The sequence below is a fragment of the Hippopotamus amphibius genome, chromosome 3 (genome assembly GCF_030028045.1).
Source record: "Hippopotamus amphibius kiboko isolate mHipAmp2 chromosome 3, mHipAmp2.hap2, whole genome shotgun sequence".
Lineage (NCBI taxonomy): Eukaryota > Metazoa > Chordata > Mammalia > Artiodactyla > Hippopotamidae > Hippopotamus > Hippopotamus amphibius.
In genome coordinates this window covers 26,231,574-26,255,686 of record NC_080188.1, presented here as the reverse complement: position 1 = coordinate 26,255,686, position 24,113 = coordinate 26,231,574, and the positions used below count along the sequence as shown (strand labels likewise).

At 39.2% G+C, this 24,113-nt stretch overlaps 2 protein-coding genes across 10 annotated transcripts in view; one reads left to right on the top strand and one right to left on the bottom strand.

Moving 5' to 3' along the window:
- Positions 1–24,113, top strand: part of CNGA1 (cyclic nucleotide gated channel subunit alpha 1) — an 82,116-nt gene that overhangs the window by 6,195 nt on the left and 51,808 nt on the right. For 4 of the 9 annotated variants that reach the window (XM_057726876.1, XM_057726871.1, XM_057726870.1 and 1 more), the window contains exon 1: positions 22,282–23,151. The exons of 1 other annotated variant lie outside the window; for it this stretch is intronic. Coding sequence is in view for 2 of the 8 variants with exons in the window: in XM_057726878.1 (XP_057582861.1) it covers positions 19,659–19,713 (55 nt within the window). In the remaining 6 variants the exon portion in view is untranslated. Of the gene's footprint in view, positions 1–19,621; positions 19,714–22,281; positions 23,152–24,113 lie in introns of those variants that run through there. 4 more of the 9 variants (XM_057726878.1, XM_057726868.1, XM_057726877.1 and 1 more) reach the window with 2 other exon arrangements.
- NIPAL1 (NIPA like domain containing 1) lies at positions 75–23,838 on the bottom strand. The gene is made up of 6 exons (XM_057726879.1): positions 23,675–23,838; positions 15,108–15,374; positions 10,233–10,289; positions 6,187–6,277; positions 4,494–4,654; positions 75–3,982 (listed from the first exon to the last, which is right to left on the bottom strand). The coding sequence occupies exons 1-6, from the start codon at positions 23,718–23,720 to the stop codon at positions 3,363–3,365; spliced, it is 1,242 nt and encodes a 413-aa protein (XP_057582862.1). The 5' UTR covers positions 23,721–23,838; the 3' UTR covers positions 75–3,362.

Here is a 24,113-nt window from a genome sequence, read left to right as displayed (position 1 = left end):
TTTGTGGAGAGCCTTTTTCTAAAACACAGATTTTAATTTCAAGGAAAATGACAAAGCATTAAACAAACTGCAGATTTTTTTTTAAACCCCGAAATTTTCTTTTTAATCTCGAAGGGATATTTTTTGCCATTACATAAACAAGAAACTCAGAACTGAACTCCAACAAGCATAATTGAATCACGGTATTTGACTGCAAATGAAAAATATACAAACATCAATTTAAAAGCTGTAAACTCTCTAAAATGAACAGTATTTATGAACATTTGAAAAATAGAAAATGTCACAATCATACTTTTTTCAAAATATTTGAAAATATTTCCTATATATTCATATAAGTACTTTTCCACAAAGTTTTGTTGGGTTGTGAAGATTGCATTTAGTTTGGTTTTATTAAGAAAAATAAAATATTTTTGTCAGAACCATTTTGTATTGTTTTTGAGATAGTATACTAATGAAATTCATTTTCACTTGGATTTTTAAAAATGAGCTAAGGTGACACAAATTGAAAAAAGAAAAAGAATGTATGAAAACTGGCAACTAATGGTCCTTACCTATCTAGTACTAAGACAATGAGAATTAAAATGTTGATTCAAAGAGAACCAAATTGTATTAAATGCCTCAATATCAAGCATGATGCGGGTGCTTTCCATGTATATGTATTTGATTTCGTACTCTTAAAACAAAAAATATTAATTTAATTGCAGGTTGTCGGATCTAGACGGTTTTACGAACATTCTGAAATCTGAACTAACAATAAAATCATTAACCACTGACCTACGAATAAAGTTATAAATTGGAAAATAAAATGAAACTATGATGTTTACAAAATTAGGAAAAGCTTTTCATTTGGCTGTGTGAGGACAGCTTTGTGATCCTTAATGACACGTGTACAGATATTTACACAATAAATCTTAAGGAATCTATGTGAGATAAAGTATATATATTAAAATATATACATATGAGACACAAGGTAAGACTAACACAGTTAGTCTGAATATAGGGATCCAGCATTTTATTCCTCCTTAGACAACATCTTCCTATTTGGGAAGAAATATTCTGGGTTTTGGATTTGCAACATTGTAGTTTTCCAAAGCATATGCCCACCAGAGATTTTTAGAGTTTTTCAGATGTTTCATTGCTTCTCAACATATTTCAACTCATTCGCTCTTTCTCAGACTTCCTACCAGGCATATGTGTCAATACCAGTTCATTTTCCAACCCAGGGTACACACGGGTTCTTGTGTCCCAAGAACCTTTAAGCTGGACACAATATACTAAGGGCAAAGCTTTGTAACAGGTGATGTTGAAGAAATAACTGCACTAAGATTCAGTCGAGTGGAGGACTACCCAGCCTCAGTTTGGATGCTGTTAATTTCCTCACCAAGAAAGTGTCCTGGAGAAATCAACAGAGTTTACAACAGAGAAAAGAAAAACTTTAAAAGAATTCCTACAAGTTTCAAACACTATCTTTTTGAGAGAATACTTTTTCTACAAACTTGTGTTGATAGCTTATACCTCTGACATACAGTTAAGGTGAAATAGCAATCAACGGAGTAAACATATATTTGACATGAGGTATCAACCCATGAATCGTCCATGGATCACCAATTTTCAGAAATCTAGAGTGCACTCAACTGCACTCAACACTAAACTATGCCAAAGAGACCACACCAGCACTTTAGGGGTTTACAGTCATCTCCGGTCATCACCGTGAACATCAGTCAGAGTTCAGCAGAACCAAGGAAACGCTGAAGTCACTTGAATAGAATTCTGAAGAAAAGAATCTACTATTATTACCCGGAATAGACTTGACCTAGATTACAAACAAAACTAATAACATTTGACATTAGAAGAGAATAATCCAGTCAACCTGAAGGGTTTTTGTTTGTTTTTAATGTTATGATTTTTTGGTTAGGATTTTTTTTTTTTTTGAGAGAGAAATAAGTTTAGTCTAGAAATAAGATAGCTAATTTCTTTTCCATTAAATCAATGAGTGATGCGTAATCTCTCCATAAACAGTAAAGACCACCAAAAATGTTACTCCTGCCATGCACTTGGAGTGAGATAAGAAAATTCAATGTAGGCTTTAATATGAAAAGGTATTTTCCTGTAGTAGTCCCTGACGTCTTAATACTTTGTTTTCGAAGAAGTTGACTCACTTTACTATTTTCCCCAAACACTTACAATAAAATGTATGGAAAGCATGGTCAGGATGAAATCCAACAGAAAAAGGCAATCTACCACTTATTGTGGTAGGATATACATATGTTTTAAAAAGGTAGCAACTAATTATAATTTCCTTAATAAAGGTGAAATTGCCAGATTTCAAGAGGACAATTACGATAACTTATTCAGGTCTTTCATAAAGATTTTTGTATTTGTTTCCAATCTGTGGAAAATCTACCCTTTGGGGATTAAACCTTTAAGAAAAATTGAAATGTACAATATAATGCTAAAATAATATAGCAATTACTTTACAAAAGTCTCTGTATCAACCAAAAAAAGTGACCTTTGGGATAATAGTGAAAGTAAAAAACAAAATAAATATAAGGAACTCCAAAGCTGAAGTCATTTGTACTTCTCCAGAAACTCAATTTTGTCCTACGTTGTTCAGGTCTGAGTTAAAAGAACCCATGAACATAATCGTTTGCATTTGGTTTTGTTTTTGTGAAAAGGAAAAATAAATTGTTTCATTTACCTAAGGTATTAAGTATCTCTCCCTCCTCCATTCTCCCATTTTAGTTGGTAATAAACCTCTGACATGTCAATAAATTACAGTTTAAAAGTCTTTCATGGGCATGTGTGTCTTCTTGCACATTCAAGCCCACCAAGGAGTAGATTTCCAACATGTCTATTTTTTTCTTTAACACTCAACCCTTTAGCTATCTCGTTTAGAAAGAAGGAAGTTGTAGAAGGTGGGGAGGCATCCGTGATCTCTCTTCTCAGTTTTAATAATTTGAAACTATGACTCATTAGAGTCATCAGCACACAGTTGAGTTTACCTATGAATTACTGAGAGACTAAGAATAGCAGCCAAAGAAATGAAGAGCCGCCTGGCAGAGCCAAACATATTGTGACCAGAAGAAACAGATTATTCTGAGAGCTATCTAACTCTTTGACTTCTTTCATACTTAGGGAATATTTCAAGTTTGCAGAAATGAAAAACAGCAGAAGCCTTCTGGAGGAGGATCAAAACTTTGACTTTCAAATTCGATGGCCAAAAATGAAGGCATTTTTATTTGGCCTCACATCTAAATTATTAGTTAGAACTTTAAAAATGCCAGCTTTCCTAATAGTTCTTCCAAGAATCAGATATTCCTTCTCCTCTCGAAGTGTCTCTTCGTGGTTAAAGTTCAGGCTTTTTAGCCACTTTGATCATCAGCCCTGCTAAACAAGGTAATGTCATCATCGAATCCTGGGGCTGAACAGTCTACGTTCTCTAGTAAGACGTATTTGTCTCCACTGCCATTCAGAGAGAGGCCTTCTTTCTGAGTACTGGATGTCAGGTCACTCCAGGTAATGTCAGTGTTTTTAAAAGCATGTAGAAGGAAGATGCCATTGATAATGGTGAAGAACCCACTCAAAGTCCCAATGATATCTCCAGCTTTCATGCCATACCATTCTTGGAATAAGATGGCGGAGCACGTCACTACCATGGACGTGAAGAACACATAATAAATGGGAGTCACAAGAGATGTATTAAAGGTGTCCAGTGCCTTGTTGAGATAGTTAATCTGTGTTGTCACTGAAAGCACAAGTACAGCCAGCAAAACAAAGACCAGGGGATGCTTATAAGCGGGCTTCCATTCCAGTAGTTCCTTAATGGCAATTCCCAGGCCCTTGACAGAAGAAACTGAAAACGCTCCAATCAGTGAACAGATGGAAATGTAGACCAATATATTGGTCTGTCCTTTCTTGGGAGCCACAATCAAAATCAGCACCAAGGAGATCACAGTTATGATCACAGCAAAGGAGATAAATCCTGTTGGGAGGAGAAAAGAATTACAGACCTCAGAAAGGGCTAATAGGATCACGTCTTTGTGAAATGCTGTTAGTCATGAGTTTAGAAGCCTAGGTGTTTTAGAAAGCGATTAAATAAAAAACAGCAACAGCAACATTTTACTGCATGGCGCTCGATATTTCACAATGGACTTTCACAGACATATCAACTGAACTTCACAGATAACACTATGAGATACAGCAGGTATTGTCTGACTTTTTATTGTCAGAGGGAGGAAGATGTCAAAGTCTGAGTACAAGTCTTTTCCCTCTTCTATCCCCATCTCTTCCTTTCATTCTGTGGAGGGGAAGCACGGACACAAAAACTGTGTCACCTTTTCAGAAGACTTGTACTACCCAGTCAAACCGTACTGTATCTCAACCCACAGCTAGGCTTGTAGGAAGCCTATTACAATATTATTACAAATTCATTTGATGAGGAGAGAAAGTGGAGCAGAATTTGAGTAAGTGTTTCTTTTGGATGAATCACAGACCTGGGTCTCTCAATTTCATTTCCATTTCATGCAGAGAAGTGACTTCTTCTTCCTGTGGGGCATGGATAACCATCACAGTTGACCCCAATATACTTAATATGCAGCCTATTTTCCCATGAATGTTCAAGTGCTCATTTAAAAAATAGGAAGACAACAGTGCACTGTTGAAAGAAGAAGAAAAAAATCATTCTTATGATTCCATAGCAGCTCAGACATCGCACTGGGGTGTGTGCCAGTCGCTGTCCCAATCAACTGACTGGAATATGCTATGTGACACTAAAACCTAGGTTAGCTTTCTTCCTCCCTCCCTTCCTTTCTGTGTGTGAAGTTTGTTATACATTACTAAATTTGTATTTAGAAAAATGCAAGTACTTAATCAAATCTGCTTAATTGCTTTTATATCTAAAAAGTTATAATAGGCGTTCTGTACATCTGTAATCTTCCCATGACCTTCTAAGAGGTCCCACTCAATTCATTTTCAACTTCCCCACTTTCTCCTGTAAAGCCAAACAAAATGGAAGATCGTTTACATCTTACCGGCGTGATACATTTAAAACATGTGTGCTCATGAAAGCTTCAAAGAAGCATATATGCCTAGTGAAGAATTACTCTGCTCGGGGCTGATATTTACCTGGTACACACAAGTACAACCATATGGACTGTCAAAATATTAAAATATTTCCTTACCAGCCGCTATTGCTCTGATACTTTCACCTATCCACTGCTCCCACTACTTTGTTGCCATAGCCTCAGGAAGCTCTAGATTGGCACCCACCATGGACACAGATTATGCCATCCTGCTGCTCAACCTGCAGGTCCACTGTGGCCCCTTCCCTCATGGCCTGGCACTTGCACCAGAAGATTATCAATATCCATTTGCACCCAAGACGATGTCAATTACCAGGTGCTTTCTGAGCGTCGCCCTCATGTGGCCACACATTAGGACTACAGCCTCAGCAAAAAGGGCTACTAAGGGTATCTATCACTCACTAGAAGCCAGCGTTCTAGTGCTTTCTGTATGAACTCACTTAATTCTCATAACAATCCTACAAAGAAGGTGAAAAGAAGTGGGTAGGGCTAGTCATAACCTTTCTTCTTGAGGTTGATAATGAATGGAGATAAAAGGAAAAGAAAAAGGCAACAAACGAAAGTTGCTTAGTTACAAAAAGAAGCGTTCATGGGCTCATGGAACACATTCCGTTGAGATCATAAGAAAGACCAACTCAGAAACATCAGATCTGCTTTTCATTGGCAGGAAAGTGATTCCTGTTTCTAGTACTAAAAGAAACTAAGGTATCTCCAGACAGAAGTATCCAGCAGACAATGCAAGAGTTTTAGTGAGAGCTGAAGTTTAACCCAAACACCATGCTTTTTAAAGTCCTCAGATGACTATGGCCATTAGACACTATGACAACAGAAAGCATTAAAAGGGCTGTGGCAACGTGTTCAGGTGAGAGGGGGAAACATCTGCTTGGCTCTGTTGACTCATCACAAGTAAAACACAATTACTTTACGTTCAGCACAAAGACAATCTATCCTATTTCTACTGCTGTTTATTGTGTAGTTTTCTCAAATTATTTTTGTGATTTTCAAAATTCTGTCTCAAAATATGCTTAGTAATCTGTTTCTTGTGGGTTAAGTTCATCATGGCATTAAGATCCCTGAGAAGCCAAGTTCTTTATTACTCACGTACCTTATGAGAACACTCAGAGCGCCCAGTGGGGTGACCAAGGTGGCAGGTGCAAAAGCATACGCTGCAAAATTCGCAGCCTCGCCTGCTCCCACTGGAAAGCAAGCAGCAGTATTAATATAAAAGACAGGCTTCCTTATCCTATGAGAAAAACAACTGACACATGCAAAGCAGTAGTCTTTTATCCCAGAGATACTTATACATCTAGTGAAAAGGAATAAACTTCTTTTAGGGAAGGTGGGGAAGGTTTGGTATTAAAAGGATACAGATAAACAGTAATTACCTGGTGATACAAATTCAACTAAGGCAAAAAGTGGTGACAGAGGAATCTCTATTTTAAAAGACCTTCAATAAAGTTTTTAGTTACTTTAGTACCAGAAATATAGTTGCTTACTCTGATGAAATCTAGAAGGGGCAGTTTTGGAGAAGGAGAGAATTATTGTTTGCGCAAGCATACCACTGTTATGCAAATTAACAGTAAAGCAACTCGTGAAACTACAATGCTTTCTAGAGATGTACAGTCTAGGCAGGGAATAGGCAGAGATGCCTACCACAGGCCTGTGTAGTTAGGCGCCACTGGACTGCTGATTATCTACAAGTAACATATCTTAGTAGCTGAAGGCGATCCAGGCAGCTATTTGAAAGTCCTAGCAGTGTGCTCCCAGAATCCTTTTCTTATCTGAGGAACTCCAGACTTCCAGGAGAGAGTGTGATGCAATTGACTTCTAGAGTGAGGGAAAATCCCTCTAGGAGTTGGGCCCTTGAATTGGGGACAAATTATTTTCATGGATCACCACTGAATGCTTGCCCACAGACTGTAGTATTTGATGCTGCAAACTGTGCCAAGCTGACACTTATTGCAGAGAGAGCTTTTGGAAACGATGAAAAACACCAGCACACTTTTTCTTTTTCCCTTTGGCTGCTATCCACCTCACCTCCCAAGCCCCACCTCAGCCCCAGCCAAATCTACGGGAGTAATCAGCTTTAAAACATCATACACCAAATAGAAAAGTGCAGAACAGTAGGAAACTGCTCTCATAAGAGCAACAATGGTAGTTTTCTTGGAATAGTAAGTAATGAAATAAAATTTATATTTTATGGCAAGACGAGAAAAATTTAAACATAATTCCCCCCTGCCCGCCCTCTCCCATTTGGGCCTCCTCCCTCCCCTTGAGTGTGGTTGTCCATAAGCATTAACCAGACCTCCTTAGGAGATAACCTTCCCTCTTAATCTTGTAAGGGCCCGCTACTCTCTTTGTAAGTACAGCTCTGGATTGTGTAAACTGTCCATTATATGGCATTTAATGTACAGCCCCCATCTCAAAAACTTATATAACTGTGCTTTGACCTCTAACAGGTGGAACAGTTCTCTCTCTGAGAGGCTGTTCCCGTTTTATAATCCTCAGTTTGGCGTAAATAAAATTTTCCATTTCTTTCTTTGATCAACTGATAAATTTTTTTCATTGACATAAGTTTTCTTGAATACTTCATTATTTATATTTTTATCATTATAGACAGCTTTCCAGGAAAATACAGATTTCATAATTAAAGTATATGTTTGTCACTAGATAAAATCTCTAATGTTGAAGACTTTGTGCATGGTGAGAATAAAATTATAAACATAGCCATATCATATTCTCCTTCTACTTTCATTCTATTGTGTGGGTAGAGGGTGGGGAGATGAGGGAGAGACAGAGAGAGAGAGACAGAGAAAGAGAGAAAAGGAGAAAGAATCATCCAAATATTTATTTGGAATCTTCCCAGTACAGTCCTTGATAACATTTGTTCAAATGAAGTAAGAATGACTTCCCTGGTGGTCCAGTGGTAAAGAATCCACCTTCCAATGCAGGGGATGTGGGTTCGATCCCTGGTCAAGGAGCTAAGATCCCACATACCATGGGGGTAACTAAGCCCGTGCACCACAATTACTGAGCTTGTGCGCCTTAACTAGAGAGCCTGCATGCCACAAACTATAGAGCCCACGTGCTCTGGAGCCTGTGCACCACAACTAGAGATGAGAAAAACCCTCATGCCACGACTAGAGAGAAGCCCACATGCCTCAACTAGGAGCCTGTGCCGCAACAGAAGATCCCACATGCCTTAACCAAGACCCAATACAGTCTAAATAAATGAATGAATAAATAAATAAATTTTAAAAAATGAAGTATGAAAACACCTTAAAAACTGAAAAGCTATACAAATTTAAATTAATTTTATTCGCCATCCTGTAAGCAGATAGGGTATGGGGTCCCCAGAGGAAAAGAACCAGATACAGCTTTTGACATGACAGAAGCCATTTAAGGACTAAGCAATTTTTGTGACCTAAGCTTGGCCACAATGCTTGCCCTTGAACGGGTCTCAGTAATTAATGATCTTAAAGGGAGAAAAGAACAAACTGTTATCAGGCAAGAGAAGTCACAACAGCAAAGATGATAAATCAGTTGTAAAGACTTCCAGTTCTGTTTCAATGATAAAGATTAGCCTGAAGTACTTTCTTGAGCTGTTTTGCAGAATTTAAATACCTTCAACCACCAGATCAACTCGAACCCAAGGGATGATGATGTTGACCTTTTCTGACCTTCATGGCTTCCATCAACTAAAGCTTGGACTTTGTCAACCTTTGCCCCAATTCTATGCTGAATTCTCCTCTGCTCAAGTCCCTTCATGAATATGCACATACTTTTAGCTTAAAACTTTCCTAATTTTGCTGTTTGGAAAGACACAGCTTTGGGAGAGATCCTCAGTGTTCCCTTTACTTGCTGCAAGAAATAAATCCTTCCCTATCCTGATTTTTGGCTTGCTTATGTATTTTGACACTCATCAAGAGGTAAACCCAGTTTTCAGGTAACAAGCCAGTTAGATACCACCATTTATTAAAGAAAAGTTATCCAATTCTTTCTTATAACAGGATCTCAAAAATACTGAAATGTCGTACTTGGTACAGGAAAATCAATGGAAGTTTTAAAGGCCTCTGGCTGCACAGATGGCTGGCAAGTAGTGTGAAACTATAATTTATGAGTTCCTTTCTCTGGAAGTTTTAGGCTTGGGATCTGAGAAAGTTCAGAGGAGTCAGAAGGGAGATATAAATCTGCAAAAGTTCCTGAGGGAGATAACATCACCTTCTTACTGGACATCACATTAGCTTTAGAAAATGCTCTCACCTCGGGCTTCCCTGATGGCATAGTGGTTAAGAATCCACCTGCCAATACGGGGACACGGGTTTGAGCCCTGGTCTGGGAAGATCCTACATGCCGCAACTAAGCCCTGGCGCCACAACTACTGAGCCCGAGTGTTGCAACTACTGAAGCCCGAGCGCCTAAAGCCCATGCTCTGCAACAAGAGAAGTCACTGCAATGAGAAGCCTGCACACTACAACAAAGAGTAGCCCCTGTTCTCTGCAACTAGAGAAAGCCCACATGAAGCAACAAAGACCCAACACAACCAAGAAAAAAATAAAATTAATTAAAAACAGAAAAAGACTGAATACAATCTTTAAAAAGAAAAGAAAAAGAAAATGCTTTCAGCTCATACAGAGTCTCATTTAATCCTCAGGGCAAGTCTAGGAGGAAAGAGAATGCTGACAGCCTTCATCTTCCCTCCAATTGTTCAGAGCTAAGCAGTCCAAGGGGACTTTCATTTATCCATGTTTTGGTCCTGGCCAGGAAAGTATACCCACTCTATGCAGCTAGAATAGTCACATACTGAATTAGAAGCTGGGAAAACGTGGGAGCGAAGCATTTTGCTCACTTGTTATGGGGAATAAAATACAAAAGAAGGAGAAGTTTGTGATAAAATAAAAGATTTCAGACGATAACTTTTTTCCTTGCTTTCCAAGAGAGTATTGAGAACGTGGAGGTAGGAGGAAGAAAGAGTAAAAATTAATTCTGAATACATGGGACTTATTCTATATTAAGACATTATGCCCACACAAAAATTTCTAGACTTAAATGCTATCCTTAATAGTTAGATAAATTAAGCAATTTGAACAACTGCATATACTTTATGTATCACTTTACAAGCAAACACTATTCTTGGCATTAAGGACTTACTTGAGAGTAATCCTGCCCACCAGAGCCATTCCTTGAGGTAAGAATGTCCACCTTGTCCTAGGAAAATGATACAAATAGAAATTAAGTTCTGAAGTGGAGGAAGAGTGTTTGAGGGACTAACTTCTACAAAAGGTACTGGAGTATGGTTGGAAAAAAGCAAGACTTAAGGCCCAGCCAGTATATCGCATCTTTTAGCTTATTTATTTGGTCATTTCCAGTAAATCGTTCATTTAGAGATCTTCTAAAGCTTTCTTGATGTTGCCTTTGATTTCTACAGAAAGTCAGTTTTTTCATTTGCAGTAAAATTTTATTTAGTCACCACATTTACTATTGTCTACTGAAAAAAAATGTACAACCTAAAAGTTGAGAATAATGTTTTATTTGGTGGACTTGTGAAGACTTAAGCCCAGGAGGCAGGCTCTCAGATAGCTCTGAGGGACTGCTCTGAATAAGTAAGAGAGTTTTTGCAAAAACAAAACAACAACTACGACAACAAAAACAACAGATAGTTGGAACATCAAAAGATTACTGTAATTAAAGAAAATTAATTTAGTACTTCTCTTTGTATGGGAAGATGTAAGAGTCGGGGCTCACTGAAATCATTCCTTTGATATGCACCTTAAGTATCTAGGGCCAGTATCCTGTTTTCTCCGTCCTGAATCCCCTCAGGGTGCACTGTCTGCTGGTGGCTGCAGGGGCTGATGCTTGTTGTGGGCAACCTCCTTTCTTTACTGATATGGCAGGTGACATTCTTTGTCCACACTGTATTTACGCCATTCAGGGGTGGACATAGAGTGTTATAAGCCATAAGTACTTTGTTTCAGCCACAGTTAAAATTAAAGACAGAAAACCATAAACCATAAATTAGATTGGTACCTATTGAGGACCTTAAAGGGAAGAAGATGGTTGACATAAGAGCTTTTGAGATTTCGGATAGTCAGTGAGAGACTAGCTAGCACTAGCCCCCTGGATTCTACTTATTCTCTACCTTGGCACCATGAAATTGAATTTCTGTCTAGTCCACTGAAAAGGACAAAAACCTTTCCTAAGATATTCAGAGAGTTATCGTCCCACTCTGTAATTTGTGACCTTAAGTTATTGTTATGATTATTTTAGAAATTGTAATTTTCTCAGCAATTTTAATATACTTAACCCTGTGAGTTTTACCTAATTTTGTTATAAACTAAAAAGGATATATTTGCTGTGAGGATTATTTTGCAAGGCAGTTAACCATGTTTATGATTTTTCTCCTTACAAAACTGGCAAATAACTAAATTGGAAAATTAAAATATGATTTTATATGCTGTCTTTAAAAAAATATCACAAATGCTTTCTCAGCCCTTCATCTGGTATATTATTTATTATTATTATTATTAACCTGTATGAGATCATATGTATATGTATATGTGAGTATATATATGTGTGTGTTTTCTGTCTGTGAGACTGTTTCTCTTTTGTATATATATTCATTTGTACTATTTTGTAAATTCCACATATATTTGTCTTTCTCTGACTTCACTTAGAGTATAATATTCTCTGGATCCATCCACGTTGCTATAAATGGCAAGATTTCACTCATTTTTATGACTGAGTAATATTCCATTGTATTTATTATTTTTTATTTTTAAAAATTATTTTTTAAAATTAATTAATTTTTTTGGCTGCATCAGGTCGTACTTGCAGCACATGGATCTTTGTTGTGGCATATGGGATCTTCGTTGTGGCACATGGGATCTTCATTGTGGCGCACAGCCTCTTCATTGCAGCCTGGGGGCTTCTCTCTAGTTGTGGCACATGGGCTCCAAAGCACGAGGGCTCTTTGTTGTGGCACTCAGACTCTCTAGTTGAGGCACATGGGCTCAGTAGTTGTGGCACGTGGGCTTAGTTGCCGCGCGGCACGTGGGATCTTAGTTCCTGGATTAGGGTCGAACTCATGTCCACTGCATTGGAAGGAGGATTCTTAACCAGTGTACCACCAGGGAAGTCCCCTATTCCATTATATTTACACACCCCATCTTTTAAAGCCAGTCGTATGTTGATGGGCGCTTGGGTTGCTTCCATGTCTTGGCTATTGTAAATAGTTCTGCTTTGAACATTGGGGTGCATGTATCTTTTCAAATTAGAGTTTTCAGCTTTTTTGAAAATATGCCCAGAAGTGGGATTGCTGGTAGCTCTATTTTTATTTAAGGAACCTCCATACTGTTTTCCATAATGGTTACACCAATTTATGTTCCCACCAACAGTGTAGGAGAGTTCCCTTTTCTCCACACCCTCTCCAACATTTATTATTTATAAATTTGTTGACAGCCATTCTAAACAGTGTGAAATGATACCTCATTGTAGTTTTGCTTTGCATTTCTCTAATAATTAGCAATGCTGAGCATGTTTTCATGTGCCTGTTGGCCATCTGTATGTCTCCTTTTAAGAAATATCTATTTAGGTCTTCTGCCCATATTTTGATTGGGTTGTTTTTTTGATATTGAGTTGCATGAGCTATTTGTATATTTTGGATATTAACCCTTTGTTGGTTACATTGTTTGCAAATATTTTCTCCCATTACATAGGTTGTCTTTTTCATTTTGTTGATGGTTTCCTTTGCTGTGCAAAAGCTTCAAATTTGATTAGGTCCTATTTGTTTATTTTTGCTTTTATTTCTTTTGCCTTGGGAGACTGACGTAAAAATATTGCTACAATTTATGTCCAAGAATGTTTTTCCTGTGTTCTCTCCTGGGAGTTTTACGGTGTCACATCTTATGGTTAGGTCTTTAAACCATTTTGAGTTTATTTTTGTATATGGTGAGAGGGAATGTTCTAATTTCATTGATTTACATGTAGCTGTCCAGCTTTCAAAACACCACTTGTTGAAGAAACTGTCTTTTCTCCATTGTATGTTCTTGCTCCCTCTGCTGTAGATTAATTGCCTGTAGGTGTGTGGGTTTATTTCTGGACTCTCTATTCTGTTCCATTGACCTATAATGTCTGTTTTTGTGCCAATACAACACTGTTTTATTTACAATACTGTAGCTTTGTGCACTTCTTAAGATAAATTTCCAGAGGTAGAATTATTAGATTTTAAGATACTAATGTTTTTAAGCTTTCCCAAATTGCTCCAGGAAAGTTTGTGCCCATTTGTATTGCTTCCAGCAATGTTTGAGAGGGCTCTTTATTTCCCAAATTCCCTTATCAACATAAGGAATTATTTTTCAAAGAAACACCAAATCTTGTTAAAATAGTAGGCAAGAACTAAGGGTCTCATTGTTATATAGTTGGTATCTCTTTGGGTACTAGTGAAATAACATTCACTTTGGTATGTTTATTGGCCACTTACAATTCTTATTCTGTGAGTTCCTTATATGTGTTTTGCCTTTTTTTCTGTTAGGTACTAATCTTTTTCTTATTGACTATAGTCACTCTTTATATATTGTGGATCTTAACTACCCTTTGTCATATATTTTGAAATATTTTCCCCACATGTCATTTCCTTTTTAGTTTCAGCTAAAGGTGTTTCCATGTAAGATTTTTTTTTCTCTTTTGGGTCAATTCAAATAATCTCTTCCTTCATATAGAATTGTTTCTTCCTTTATCTTTATGCTTAGGAATACCTTCTTTTAGGTTTTAAAAAAATATATTTTACTTTAAATTTAATTCTAAACTATGAGGAATCTATTTTGCCAAATTGTATAAAGTAAAACTCTTACATTTTTCTCCTCTAGTTTTTGCCAGTTGCCTCGCCACTTTTGATTGAATAGTTAATCCTTTCTCCAGTGGACTGAAATGCCACTTAAAAAAATCATATATTAAATTGCTGTATGTACTTATATAAGCTTTCAATTATCTTTTATTATTTTGTCTATCTTTTTTAATGCCAAACTGTTTTAATCAATGTCCCCTCAATAGTACTCTTTTATAAACTTGTTTGCATAATTCATTACCGTTTATTTTCCCCTGTGAACATTAAAATGATATTTAGCTCTTTTATGACATTATTCTTGATAAGAATGAATAGAAAATTCATGGTTAATGAAGGCTAGTCAAGCAGAGCTATGCAGCTTCTGAAATGTCACTGCAAACAGTAACCTAATTCTACTGTTACTCATTTATTAATTTGACAGTACTCATTGGGTGCCAACCACTATACTAGGGAAGGTTCCTGCTCTTGTGAATCTACTATCAAGAAACAAGTAAGCCTGTTGACAAGTAAATAAACAATAAATGTACAATGACAAATTATTCCAGGTATAATGAAGGAAACCCTTAGTGCAGTGATAGAGAACAGCAGGGGTGGAGGTGAGTGAGATGTCCCCAGAGAGGATGGTCAAGGAAGGCCTTTCTGGAGTGGTGATATTTTAGCTTAAGTCTGAAGGATCAATCAGCCAAATGACAGGCAGGAAAAAGAGAGTTCCAGGCAAAGGAAAAGACCTCGAGGTGGGAAAGAACTCAGCACATTCCAGAAGCCAGAGAAAAGCAGATGACAGGAAGGGTAGCAGAAGATGAAGCTGGAGAGGTAGCACAGGCCATTTTAGACAGGGCGTGAGGTCAGAGACTGTGGGAGGATGTTTGGATTTTACTCTGAGTTCAAAGAAAAGCCACTGATGTGTTTTAAACAGGGGAGTCGCATGATCTGACTTTAAATCCTGAAATCACAGACTAAGGCTATGAAAGAACTCATGCCACACTCTAAACCTCCTGAGTTTTAGTCTCACACTAAAGGAGACACAACTGGCTCAGTCATGGAAACTGCTGAGAACAGTCCCTAAGAACAGAGATGGGGCTAAGACAGAGACAGTGAAATGTATTCTTGTAGCACCGTGGTCTTGCAGTAGGATTATTTCTGCAGTCAGAAATCTGAATTTGTTAGTTGCATCCGTTTCTTACCAGCTCTGGTAATGCCCTTGTTGGCCAGTTGTAAGAGGCCCTTTTTTTTCAAGATGAAACTGGAGCCAATGAAAATACTGGAACTTACTGCCAGTACCAGGCCTACATAAAGCCTGTATTTGTTCTCTGAATTTGCAGAAATGCTCCAGTTGGTTATGCTGGAATTCAGGTCCCTGTAGAGGACAGGAGAAGCCAGCAGCTGTGACACACGTGTGATCTCGCACCAAGCCTGGGAGGCATTCGGACAGATCACAGACAGCACGTAGCCTGGAAAAAGGGAAAGAGGGAAATGTCAACTGATGAAAGGGAGACACATTAATGTTTACTTTCTCCAAGAAAGAGAAACTTGAGTGGGTGGGACTGACACAGTTTCTTACTGCCTGATGGGCAGTCTCCAGCATGTGGTCCACGGGCTCGCAGACAGGTTCTGCTGGGCTCACACAGGTTCTTCAAAATGTTTTCAAAGTTGTTTAGTTGTCATCATTTAAACATGAGAGACTTCACATGAAAGTCTGAATTCCTCTTATAAAATGGAAAAATCTGGGAACTCGGTTCTTTGCTCCAGCCAACAGCAGCCTGCTGGAGCAGCATGGAGCTGTTTAGACCTGGCTTGGGCTCAGCGGTTCATCACAGCATCCCCACATCCACTTCTCTCCTTCATGCCATCAGTGTGCCTCCTGGAAAGCAGCAGCGTGTGTGACGACTGAATGTAGGAAAGGGCAGAGCAACCGCATCAGTCTAGAAACCACTGTGTACTGGGAACTGAGCTAACCTACTTGGTAGGATATGAATTGTGCATTTCAGAAAACATGTTTAAATGCAGATTTAGTTTTTTGGACCACTTTCCGTAAAGAGAATAATTTTTTAGGTCTTAACTAACTTCCTCCTTAATAAACTAGAATCTAATAGAAAAATGAATTAAATATCAGTAGGGTTTTTTTCCCTGAATAGATTCAAATAAGCATGTAAATCCAGACCCAGTATTATAAGTGCCTTTTTTTTTTTGAGGTTAAATACTAAAACACAGAATGAAAACATTTACACTATCTAAGAAACTTTTCATAATCTATTCTCCACTCGAAAAGCTGCAAACAAGGTGACACCATGACTAGGTTTTCTGACCATAGTCTCAACTTTTTTTTTTTCCATTTAAAAGGCATATTTTCCTAGCATGACTTACCCTAAACAAAAATGGGTAAAGAAAAATTAATCAACTACAATTTTAGAATTCAGGAAAAAAAATCAGTTTTACATCTCAAAAACCGTAAGAAGGCATATGAACAACAAAACGCAATTTGACTAAATGATGTCTTAGAAACAAAACTTTAAAAATGGGATCTACGCCTCCTGGACAAAGCATTATGAAGATATGTGAATTCTACCATGTACACAATTAAGAAACAGCCGTGGGGCTTCCTAGGTGGTGCAGTGGTTGAGAATCTGCCTGCCAATGCAGGGGAAACAGGTTTGATTCCTGCTCCAGGAAGATCCCACATGCCGCGGAGCAACTAAGCCCATGTGCCGCAACTACTGAGCCGAGCTTTAGAGCCCGTGAGTCACAACTATTGAGCCCATGTGCTGCAACTACTGAAGCCCATGCACCTAGAGCCCGTGCTCTGCAACAGGAGAAGTCACGGCAATGAGGAGCCCGCGCACCACTGCGAAGAGTAGCCCCCACTCACCGCAACTAAAGTAAGCCTGCGCACAGCAAAAGAAGACCCAACACAGCCAATAAAATAAATAAATACATAAATAAATAGAAATAAAGAAACAGCCGTGAAGTTTAAGTCTAGCACCAGGTAAAATAATTGAATTCAATCTTTTCGTGATTATTATTTCATTTATCTCTGTAATTAAAAAATGAACCAACTTTGATTCAGAGATACAGGATAAATTCTGAGACAAAACTTCTAAATATTCCAAAGAGAATTATATTACTTCAGGGTTATTCTATGGTAACTGAGGAATTTTTCATGCTGGTTGTTTTAGTAAGAACTGCTGCAAATTTTCACATAAGCTAGCCTCTAGCAATCTGTCCCAGGCACTGTTCAGCTCAACGAACCCTTAAGAGTGCAAAGTAATTTTTGGTAGTAAGAATTTTGATTATATGAATTCTTGGGACAGCATCTGACTTGACTGTCCAGTAAATTCCACAGCTGCATCAGTGTCACTACTATGTAGTTAACGTAACCATTCCAAAACTTTATCTCTGGAAACAGTGTGGGTGGACCTCATTCCAGTGAGACAATATTCCTTCTGAGTTGTTGACACAGCAAAATGTTTCCGGCATTTTAGGGCGTGTGGGGGCAGAGGGTGATAAGGGAGCGCAAATAATCTTGGTTGCCTTTTGTAAGTTCTCATTGTAAGCAGACATTGATGCTGCAAGTTTTATGGCAGGAAAAAAATAATAAAAATCTTGTCTAGTTACTGACCTTAGAACTTAAATTGTTTTATGTTTGGGGAGCATATTAAGGAGAGAGCCCCCAGCAGCTATGACTGAAGGAGGGAGTGATGGGCGGCTTGGTGGGTGTGGAGTGGTGTAGGGCAGGAGGGGAGAGATGGGTGAAGCAGAATGTGTGGGCAGGGACTTTGCAGGGTTTCAGAGGAATTACAGATATCTCAAAGTCAGAGGTGGCTTTTTAAGATTCTAGTAAGCAAAGTAATTCTCCAGTTTAATCCAAACCTTATTCAACACAGAAAATCTATTACATTCTTTATTTTTCATTATTATTATTATTATTAGCTGCACCGTGCAGGTTTGTGGGATCTTAGTTCCTTGATTAGGGATTGAACCCATGCGCTCAGCAGTGAAAGCTGGGAGTCCTAACCACTGGACCACCAGGGGATTCCTCCTTATTTTTCATTTTAATAGACACTGTCAATAGCCCTCTCAAATGTCTGTGCCAATTTACACTCCTGTCAGCAAACAGCATTATAACTTTGATGTTAAGTAATTAAGATTTAGGAAATATGTGTTAGTTATAAAGAAAAAAAATTCAATATACACTAATGTATCAACCACCCAATTTAAGAAATAACAACTTGGGAATTCCCTGGCGGTCTAGTGGTTAGGGCTCAGTGCTTTCACTGCTGGGGGATCTAAGTTTCCACAAGCCCGAGTGGTGTGACCAAATTAAAAAAACAAAACAAAACAAAACAAAACCTCAGAGGAAACAACTATCCTGATTTTCTGTTTAATATTCCTTTGCTTTAAAAAAAAAAAGATTTCCCCTGTAAGATTATATCCTTAAATAAAGTGTTTTGTTTGCCTCTTTTTGCACCTCCTAAAAATGTAATCATATAATATGTATTCTTTGGTGACTTGCTTGTTTTTTGAGATTTATCAGTCTTGATTCTATGGCTGTAAGGTTTGTTTTTTTCCCCACAGTTCTACAGAATTCCACTGTATGACTATCTCATCATTAACTTTTCTGTTTTATAGTTGGTAGACATTGGATAATTCACAGTGTTTTTGCTTTTACAAACAGTGCTGCTAATGTATTCTCAATTATGTTAAACCAAATGAAGTTGATGATATTTGATAATTTTTGACCCTACAGAAATAGCAGTTTCATATGATTCAACTTAATATGTATCTTCTATGTACAGGTGTGAATGTTTACTTACAGACACACATTACTTAAAAATTTAAAAACAAAGTTAAATTTTCTATAGGATTACATGCCTTTCCCCACCTTAAACTCCATTACTAATTGTCTATAATCTTGGACAAGTTGAGTCATCATTCTTGGTTTCAGTTTCTTCACCTCTGAAATGAGGAAGTTTGACTAGATGATTCTAAAGATCCCTTCTATAATTCTGTGGTTTGAGCATAAGCTATCTTGGTTCCCAGAGTAATTTACTTATAATCCTGATAGCTCAAAAATATTGCTGATGGACCAGCACTAAATTCATAGGCACTTGTAGCTGGAATACATTTTAAAGAAACTGATGCCAAGATATAAAGTGACTTGCCAAAGTCATGTAACTGCCCAAATCAGGGCCAGGTAACCCAATTCCCAGGCTACAATTCTTTCTATTTTAGAAAAGTAAAAAGTACAGATAATGTCATTTAAAATTTATTATTGATTATACAAAGATGAAATGCTTTGATTAATTTTTTCAAGTCCTATTTGTCTATAGAGAATAATAATTTATACTGTCCAATTTATTACATGGAATAGAATATCTGGTTTCTGAGAAGTCAGTGACTGCATAAAACTACGTTTTTAAGCACTGCAAGATATTTCCAATTTGAGAAAATCATTGTCTCACCATCTATTCTACTGGGTTAGTTTGGATTATTATTCAGCAATTAGTCGCTTCCTTATCCCTCCTGATGAGGGCAGAGTATTCTTCCCTGATGTCGATCTGGGAGTGAATTGGTGGCCAATGGGACATCAGCAGAGGTGACATAAGGAGAGGGTTCAAATGTACTTATGTGGTTGGGTCTACCACCTTGTATTATGGTTGGCTTTACTCTTGCACCTCTGTAATTTTCAGGAATAGAGCTTCCCTGAGCAGCTGCTGCCCCATCAGCTTGATTCCAGAATGAAAACATACACAGCAGACCTAAGCTCATCCCACATTAAAGAGTCAAACCCAGGTGGGTATATAGCCTGATGCAGAGATATCCAGGTGTGCCCAGTCTAGATCAGTCAACCATAGCTGACCTACAGACACATAAGAAAAACTATATGATTGTTGCTTTTAGCCTTTGAGTTTGGGGTTGTATGTTATACAGCAATAGCTGACTGATACATCTGCCTACTTATATTAGCAAAGGAAAGAACAAGTAAAATCTCTTATGTTTTTGCAATTTATTCTCCAAATATCAGCCAGTGTGACTCAGATTACATCACTCCCCTGCTTAATTCCCTATGATTTTTCATGGTAGTTATAACAAAATCTAAATTCCTAATCCTGGACTTTTAAAAAGTTTTACCTGTTCTGAAGCTTGCTCACCTCCAACATTACATTTCATTACTCTCATTCATTCTCTGAAACAACACTGGTCTTTTCATTCTTTGATTCAATATATATTTATTATCTACTATCTGTCAGGCATTTTCTAGAAGCTGGAATTACAACAGTGAATAAAATAAAATTCCTGTTCTATTATATTCATTCTAATGGAGGGAAATAAACAAGTGAATCAATAACTACAGAATATGGTGAGTACCACGGAAAGTAGTAAAAGCAGCATAAAGGAGGGGTTTTGTTTGTTTGTTTTTAAACAGCATTAAATTGAAAAACCTCTCTGCTAAAGGTAAACGCAAACACCCAGATGTGGGAATTTGCTTGAGGGGGTGAAAGAAACCGCACCAGCCAGGCTGGCTGGTGAGAGAAGGGAGATGGCATGAGATGAGGTCAAAGAGTAGCAGGGGACAAGCTGAGGTAAAATAAGCCTTTAGGTAAGTAGGTCCAATCTTGCCATTTCTCGCTCTAAAATTCTGTAATGGTTTCCCTTTTCATTCAGAAAAAAACAAACAAACAAAATCCTCACCACAGTCTACAAGGGCCTACAGAATCCTGCCTCCAGTGTTCTCTGCAATCTCATTTCCTAATTTTTTCCCCTCTTCGTTTTTCATAGGCTAAATTCTTTCTCACCTTAAAGCTTTTAAGTAGCCTTTACTTGTTACTTAGTCCTAGTAGTGGCTGGCATGGCTAACTCCTCTTCACTGAGCTCTCACTTCCTTAGAAAGGCCTCCTCTGCCTTTCCAATCTAAAGGAATTTCTCATTTTCCATCGTACAATTTAATACTGCCAACCAAACTTCCTCTTACAGCTTAATTATGGCTTTGTAACAACATTGTGTATCCATATATGTATTTTATTTATTCACCCAACAAACTAGTTGTTGAACACCTACCATGCAAGGCACCATGTTAAGTATACACTTATTCAACACTTAAATTCTTATTATTGAGCACTTCCTGTGTGCCAGGCCCTGTTCCAAGAACTGGCGGGACAGTGATCAGTGAGACAGGTAAACAGTCTCTGTTCTCATGGAAACTGACAACTTTAGTGAGAAAACTAACAACAACAACAACAACAACAACAACAACAAAACCAGGAAAAAGGGGAGAATAGGAATAAGAAATAATTTAGAGCAAATTTGGAAATCAAGCAGATATATCTAGGAGCTATATCTACATATAAACTCTGATAGGGCTGGGTAAGAAGCCCATTATTCAAGTAACTGAAATAAAACTGAGCACTTACTGTTGATTTTTGTAAAAGCTAAAAATTTGTATCTCTAAACAAGATCATCTCACTATCAGTATGTTTGGAAGCCAAATACTCTATGAGGACTGCTGACCATCAGATTTCCTACATAAACTGCTACAAGTAATAACAGCAGTTGTTGCTTTCTGAACAACCTTTAGTGAAGAATTTTTAATGCCTTAAAGCACTTGAATCTCAGCACTTAGGAAATCCAAAGAAGGCTGAAAAAACAACATATGCTTTTAATCTTCTTGTAAAAATCTAGAGAAAATCCTTTTTGGTGTAATATTTTACATAGACAATGCAGTTTGGCTAATAAAAGTTATGTTCATTTGGTGGAATTTTGAGAAAGTTTATGACACAGATTTTTTTAAGAGTAAAATCTCAGAATCATTAATGTACACCATTGCATCCAAGAGTGAATGGGGATGGACACCTACAGAAAAAAAAGAGGTTCAAATAATTTTGTGCTTGGTTTGATTGCTAATTACAGAAACATATTTAATTATCTGGGCTTCTAGGTCCAGACTGTCTAGGACCAGACTGTCTTGCAAATCTCTCTATTCTAGAATTTAGGACCATGTCTGGCACGCAGGACTCTTGTCATTTGAATAAATGAACAAATGATAAATGGAGCCTTTACTCCATGTCAGGCTCTGAAGTGTGTGCTTTATGTGTAATCCCACCTGCATCTATTCCTCAGACTCTAAACTGTATAAATTATTTCCAATTTACATACCAAGAAAGACTAAAGGAGGCTGTCATAGCTGAGAAGACTGTCTGGTGCCAAAGCCTAATCTCTTCCCACTACTGATAACCACCATTCTGATTTCTCTCAAGTCTTTCCCACCAGCCTCCCACACAATTAATTACCACAATTAATTAACCCCAGGTATTAAGCATAGAGCTTGAATATTTCTTGTTGGAACTAAATGCATGAGCAAAGCAGGAAAATCATCCCTGAGTTCAAACAAGCAATGCAATTCACACATCCTCCTTACTTACAGATCCTTGGGTAAACAAGGGTGGACGTGTTAGTAACAGTCGGACTTACTGGTTTAGGAATTCTTTAGACAAAGAATGACTATCTAGGAAATAATTCTAGATCCAGCTGCCTTGGTAACCACTTCCAAAACCTCAACTTTTGAATAGTTTGTGAATTGTTCAGGCATTTTTCTCTTTCTTTGTGTCCCTTGTTTCTCTTGCTGGCATAGTTTTGACGAGTTCACTGCTTCCCCGCCCCCCCTTCCCTTAAAACAAACAAACAAACAAACAAACAAAAAACAACTCTCCACATCAAGGACTAAGCTGGGCAAGAGAAGAGAAAACCAGGGAAGTTGCCAGCAATTTTGGAAAGAGTTCCTGCCACGCCTCTCACCGCCCCCTTCCTCTTTACATCCTTACCCGGTAAATTAGAAATCGGCTTTCCTCTGGACTCCGTAAAAACTGAACGCTACCATTTCGGGTGATAACACACCGCGCCACCACCTCCCTCCCCACGCCGTACCCCTACTTTTATCCGGATTCACACGCGTCTTCTGTTTTGAGACTGTAGAAAGCCTGCGAGTGTTGTAAACACCTGACAGAGGGCAGGGGCGGCGCCCTAAGATTTTACAGGACGCAGGTGGGGGCTGAAACTGCAGACGACACAGCAAGGAGAAACCTACAGATGACTGCGCCCAGTTCCCGGTCTCTTCCTGTGTCCTGCTCTCGCCTTAAGCAGCCAAGAAGTGACTTCACAGAGAGTCAGACGCGAGGCCACCGGAGTTGGAGGCGTTCCCATCTCAAAGGAGGAGGAGAGAGGTGGGCAGCCCAGGTTTGTCCAGAGCCCTCCCCCCGGGTGTGTGGGGAGGGGGGGGTCCAGGGCGCCTGACCCTCCACGGTGTCTGACCCTCGCCAAGCCAGCGCTGGGCGCAAGACCGGACTCCCGCCGGGTCCGCGGGCACGCCCTCTGCCCACTGGGTGACGTCGACCACGGACTCTCCAAGTGAGTCTGAGTCGGTGGAAGCGTATTTCTCAGAGGAGACTTGAGAGTCTTCCCGCAGTACCCTGAGGACCCAGTCGCGACACTCAGCTCTCCGTAATTTACATGGATCTGCCTCGGGACCAGGGTGGGAGCCCTAGATGCCCTGTTCGACTCAGGCAGTCCCATAGAGTCTGGCATATTGTAGGTACCAACACGTATTTGTTGAGCGGCTGAATGACTGAATGAATAAACGCACGAATGAGAGCGTGAAGAGTCGGCGTACCCCTTCTGGACTCCACAAGGACCCGGGATCGCCCGCCCGGTCCCACTGCCACCCGAACGCTAGGTCCTCCGGCTCTGGGCAGACACTCACCTTCTCGGCAGGGCTCCCCGGGCGGCAGCCTCACCTGTCCTCCCATGGCCCCCTGACGGGGCTTCCCCGGCGCAGAAGCTCGCTCCTCACACACCTGGGATTTCCCTCCGACCCGTGGACCAGCGCTGGGGCGGAGCTGCGGGGTCCGGGACCGGCGCGCGCTGACCCAGGCCCCCCGGCGGCCTCCGCCAATGGGGACGGCGGGGTGGGGCCTTCGCGCGGGCCACGCCCCCGAGGCCCGAGGGGTGGGGTCTAACCTTCACAGCACTGGAGGCGGCCGCTGCGCGCCGGCTGCGGTGTGGCTGGTGGGACCCTTGCGGGAGCCGAGCACAGACACGCTTTACAGGGTGAAAGCGTCTCTCGGAGTGTGGAGCCAACTCCCGGAGAACTTAGTGGCGTAGAAAGTCTGTGCTGAGGCCCCCTCCTGGCTTCTCCGGGG

What these genes read in the sequence shown, in the direction of transcription:
- NIPAL1 (XM_057726879.1), bottom strand. Translation starts at nt 23,720, where the DNA reads ATGGGAGGACAGGTGAGGCTGCCGCCCGGGGAGCCCTGCCGAGAAG. An exon ending in CGGGGAGCCCTGCCGAGAAG is followed by an intron (nt 15,375 to 23,674) that starts GTGAGTGTCTGC and finishes CCCTTTTTCCAG; the next exon opens with GCTACGTGCTGTCTGTGATC. An exon ending in CAAGGGCATTACCAGAGCTG is followed by an intron (nt 10,290 to 15,107) that starts GTAAGAAACGGA and finishes TCATTTTCCTAG; the next exon opens with GACAAGGTGGACATTCTTAC.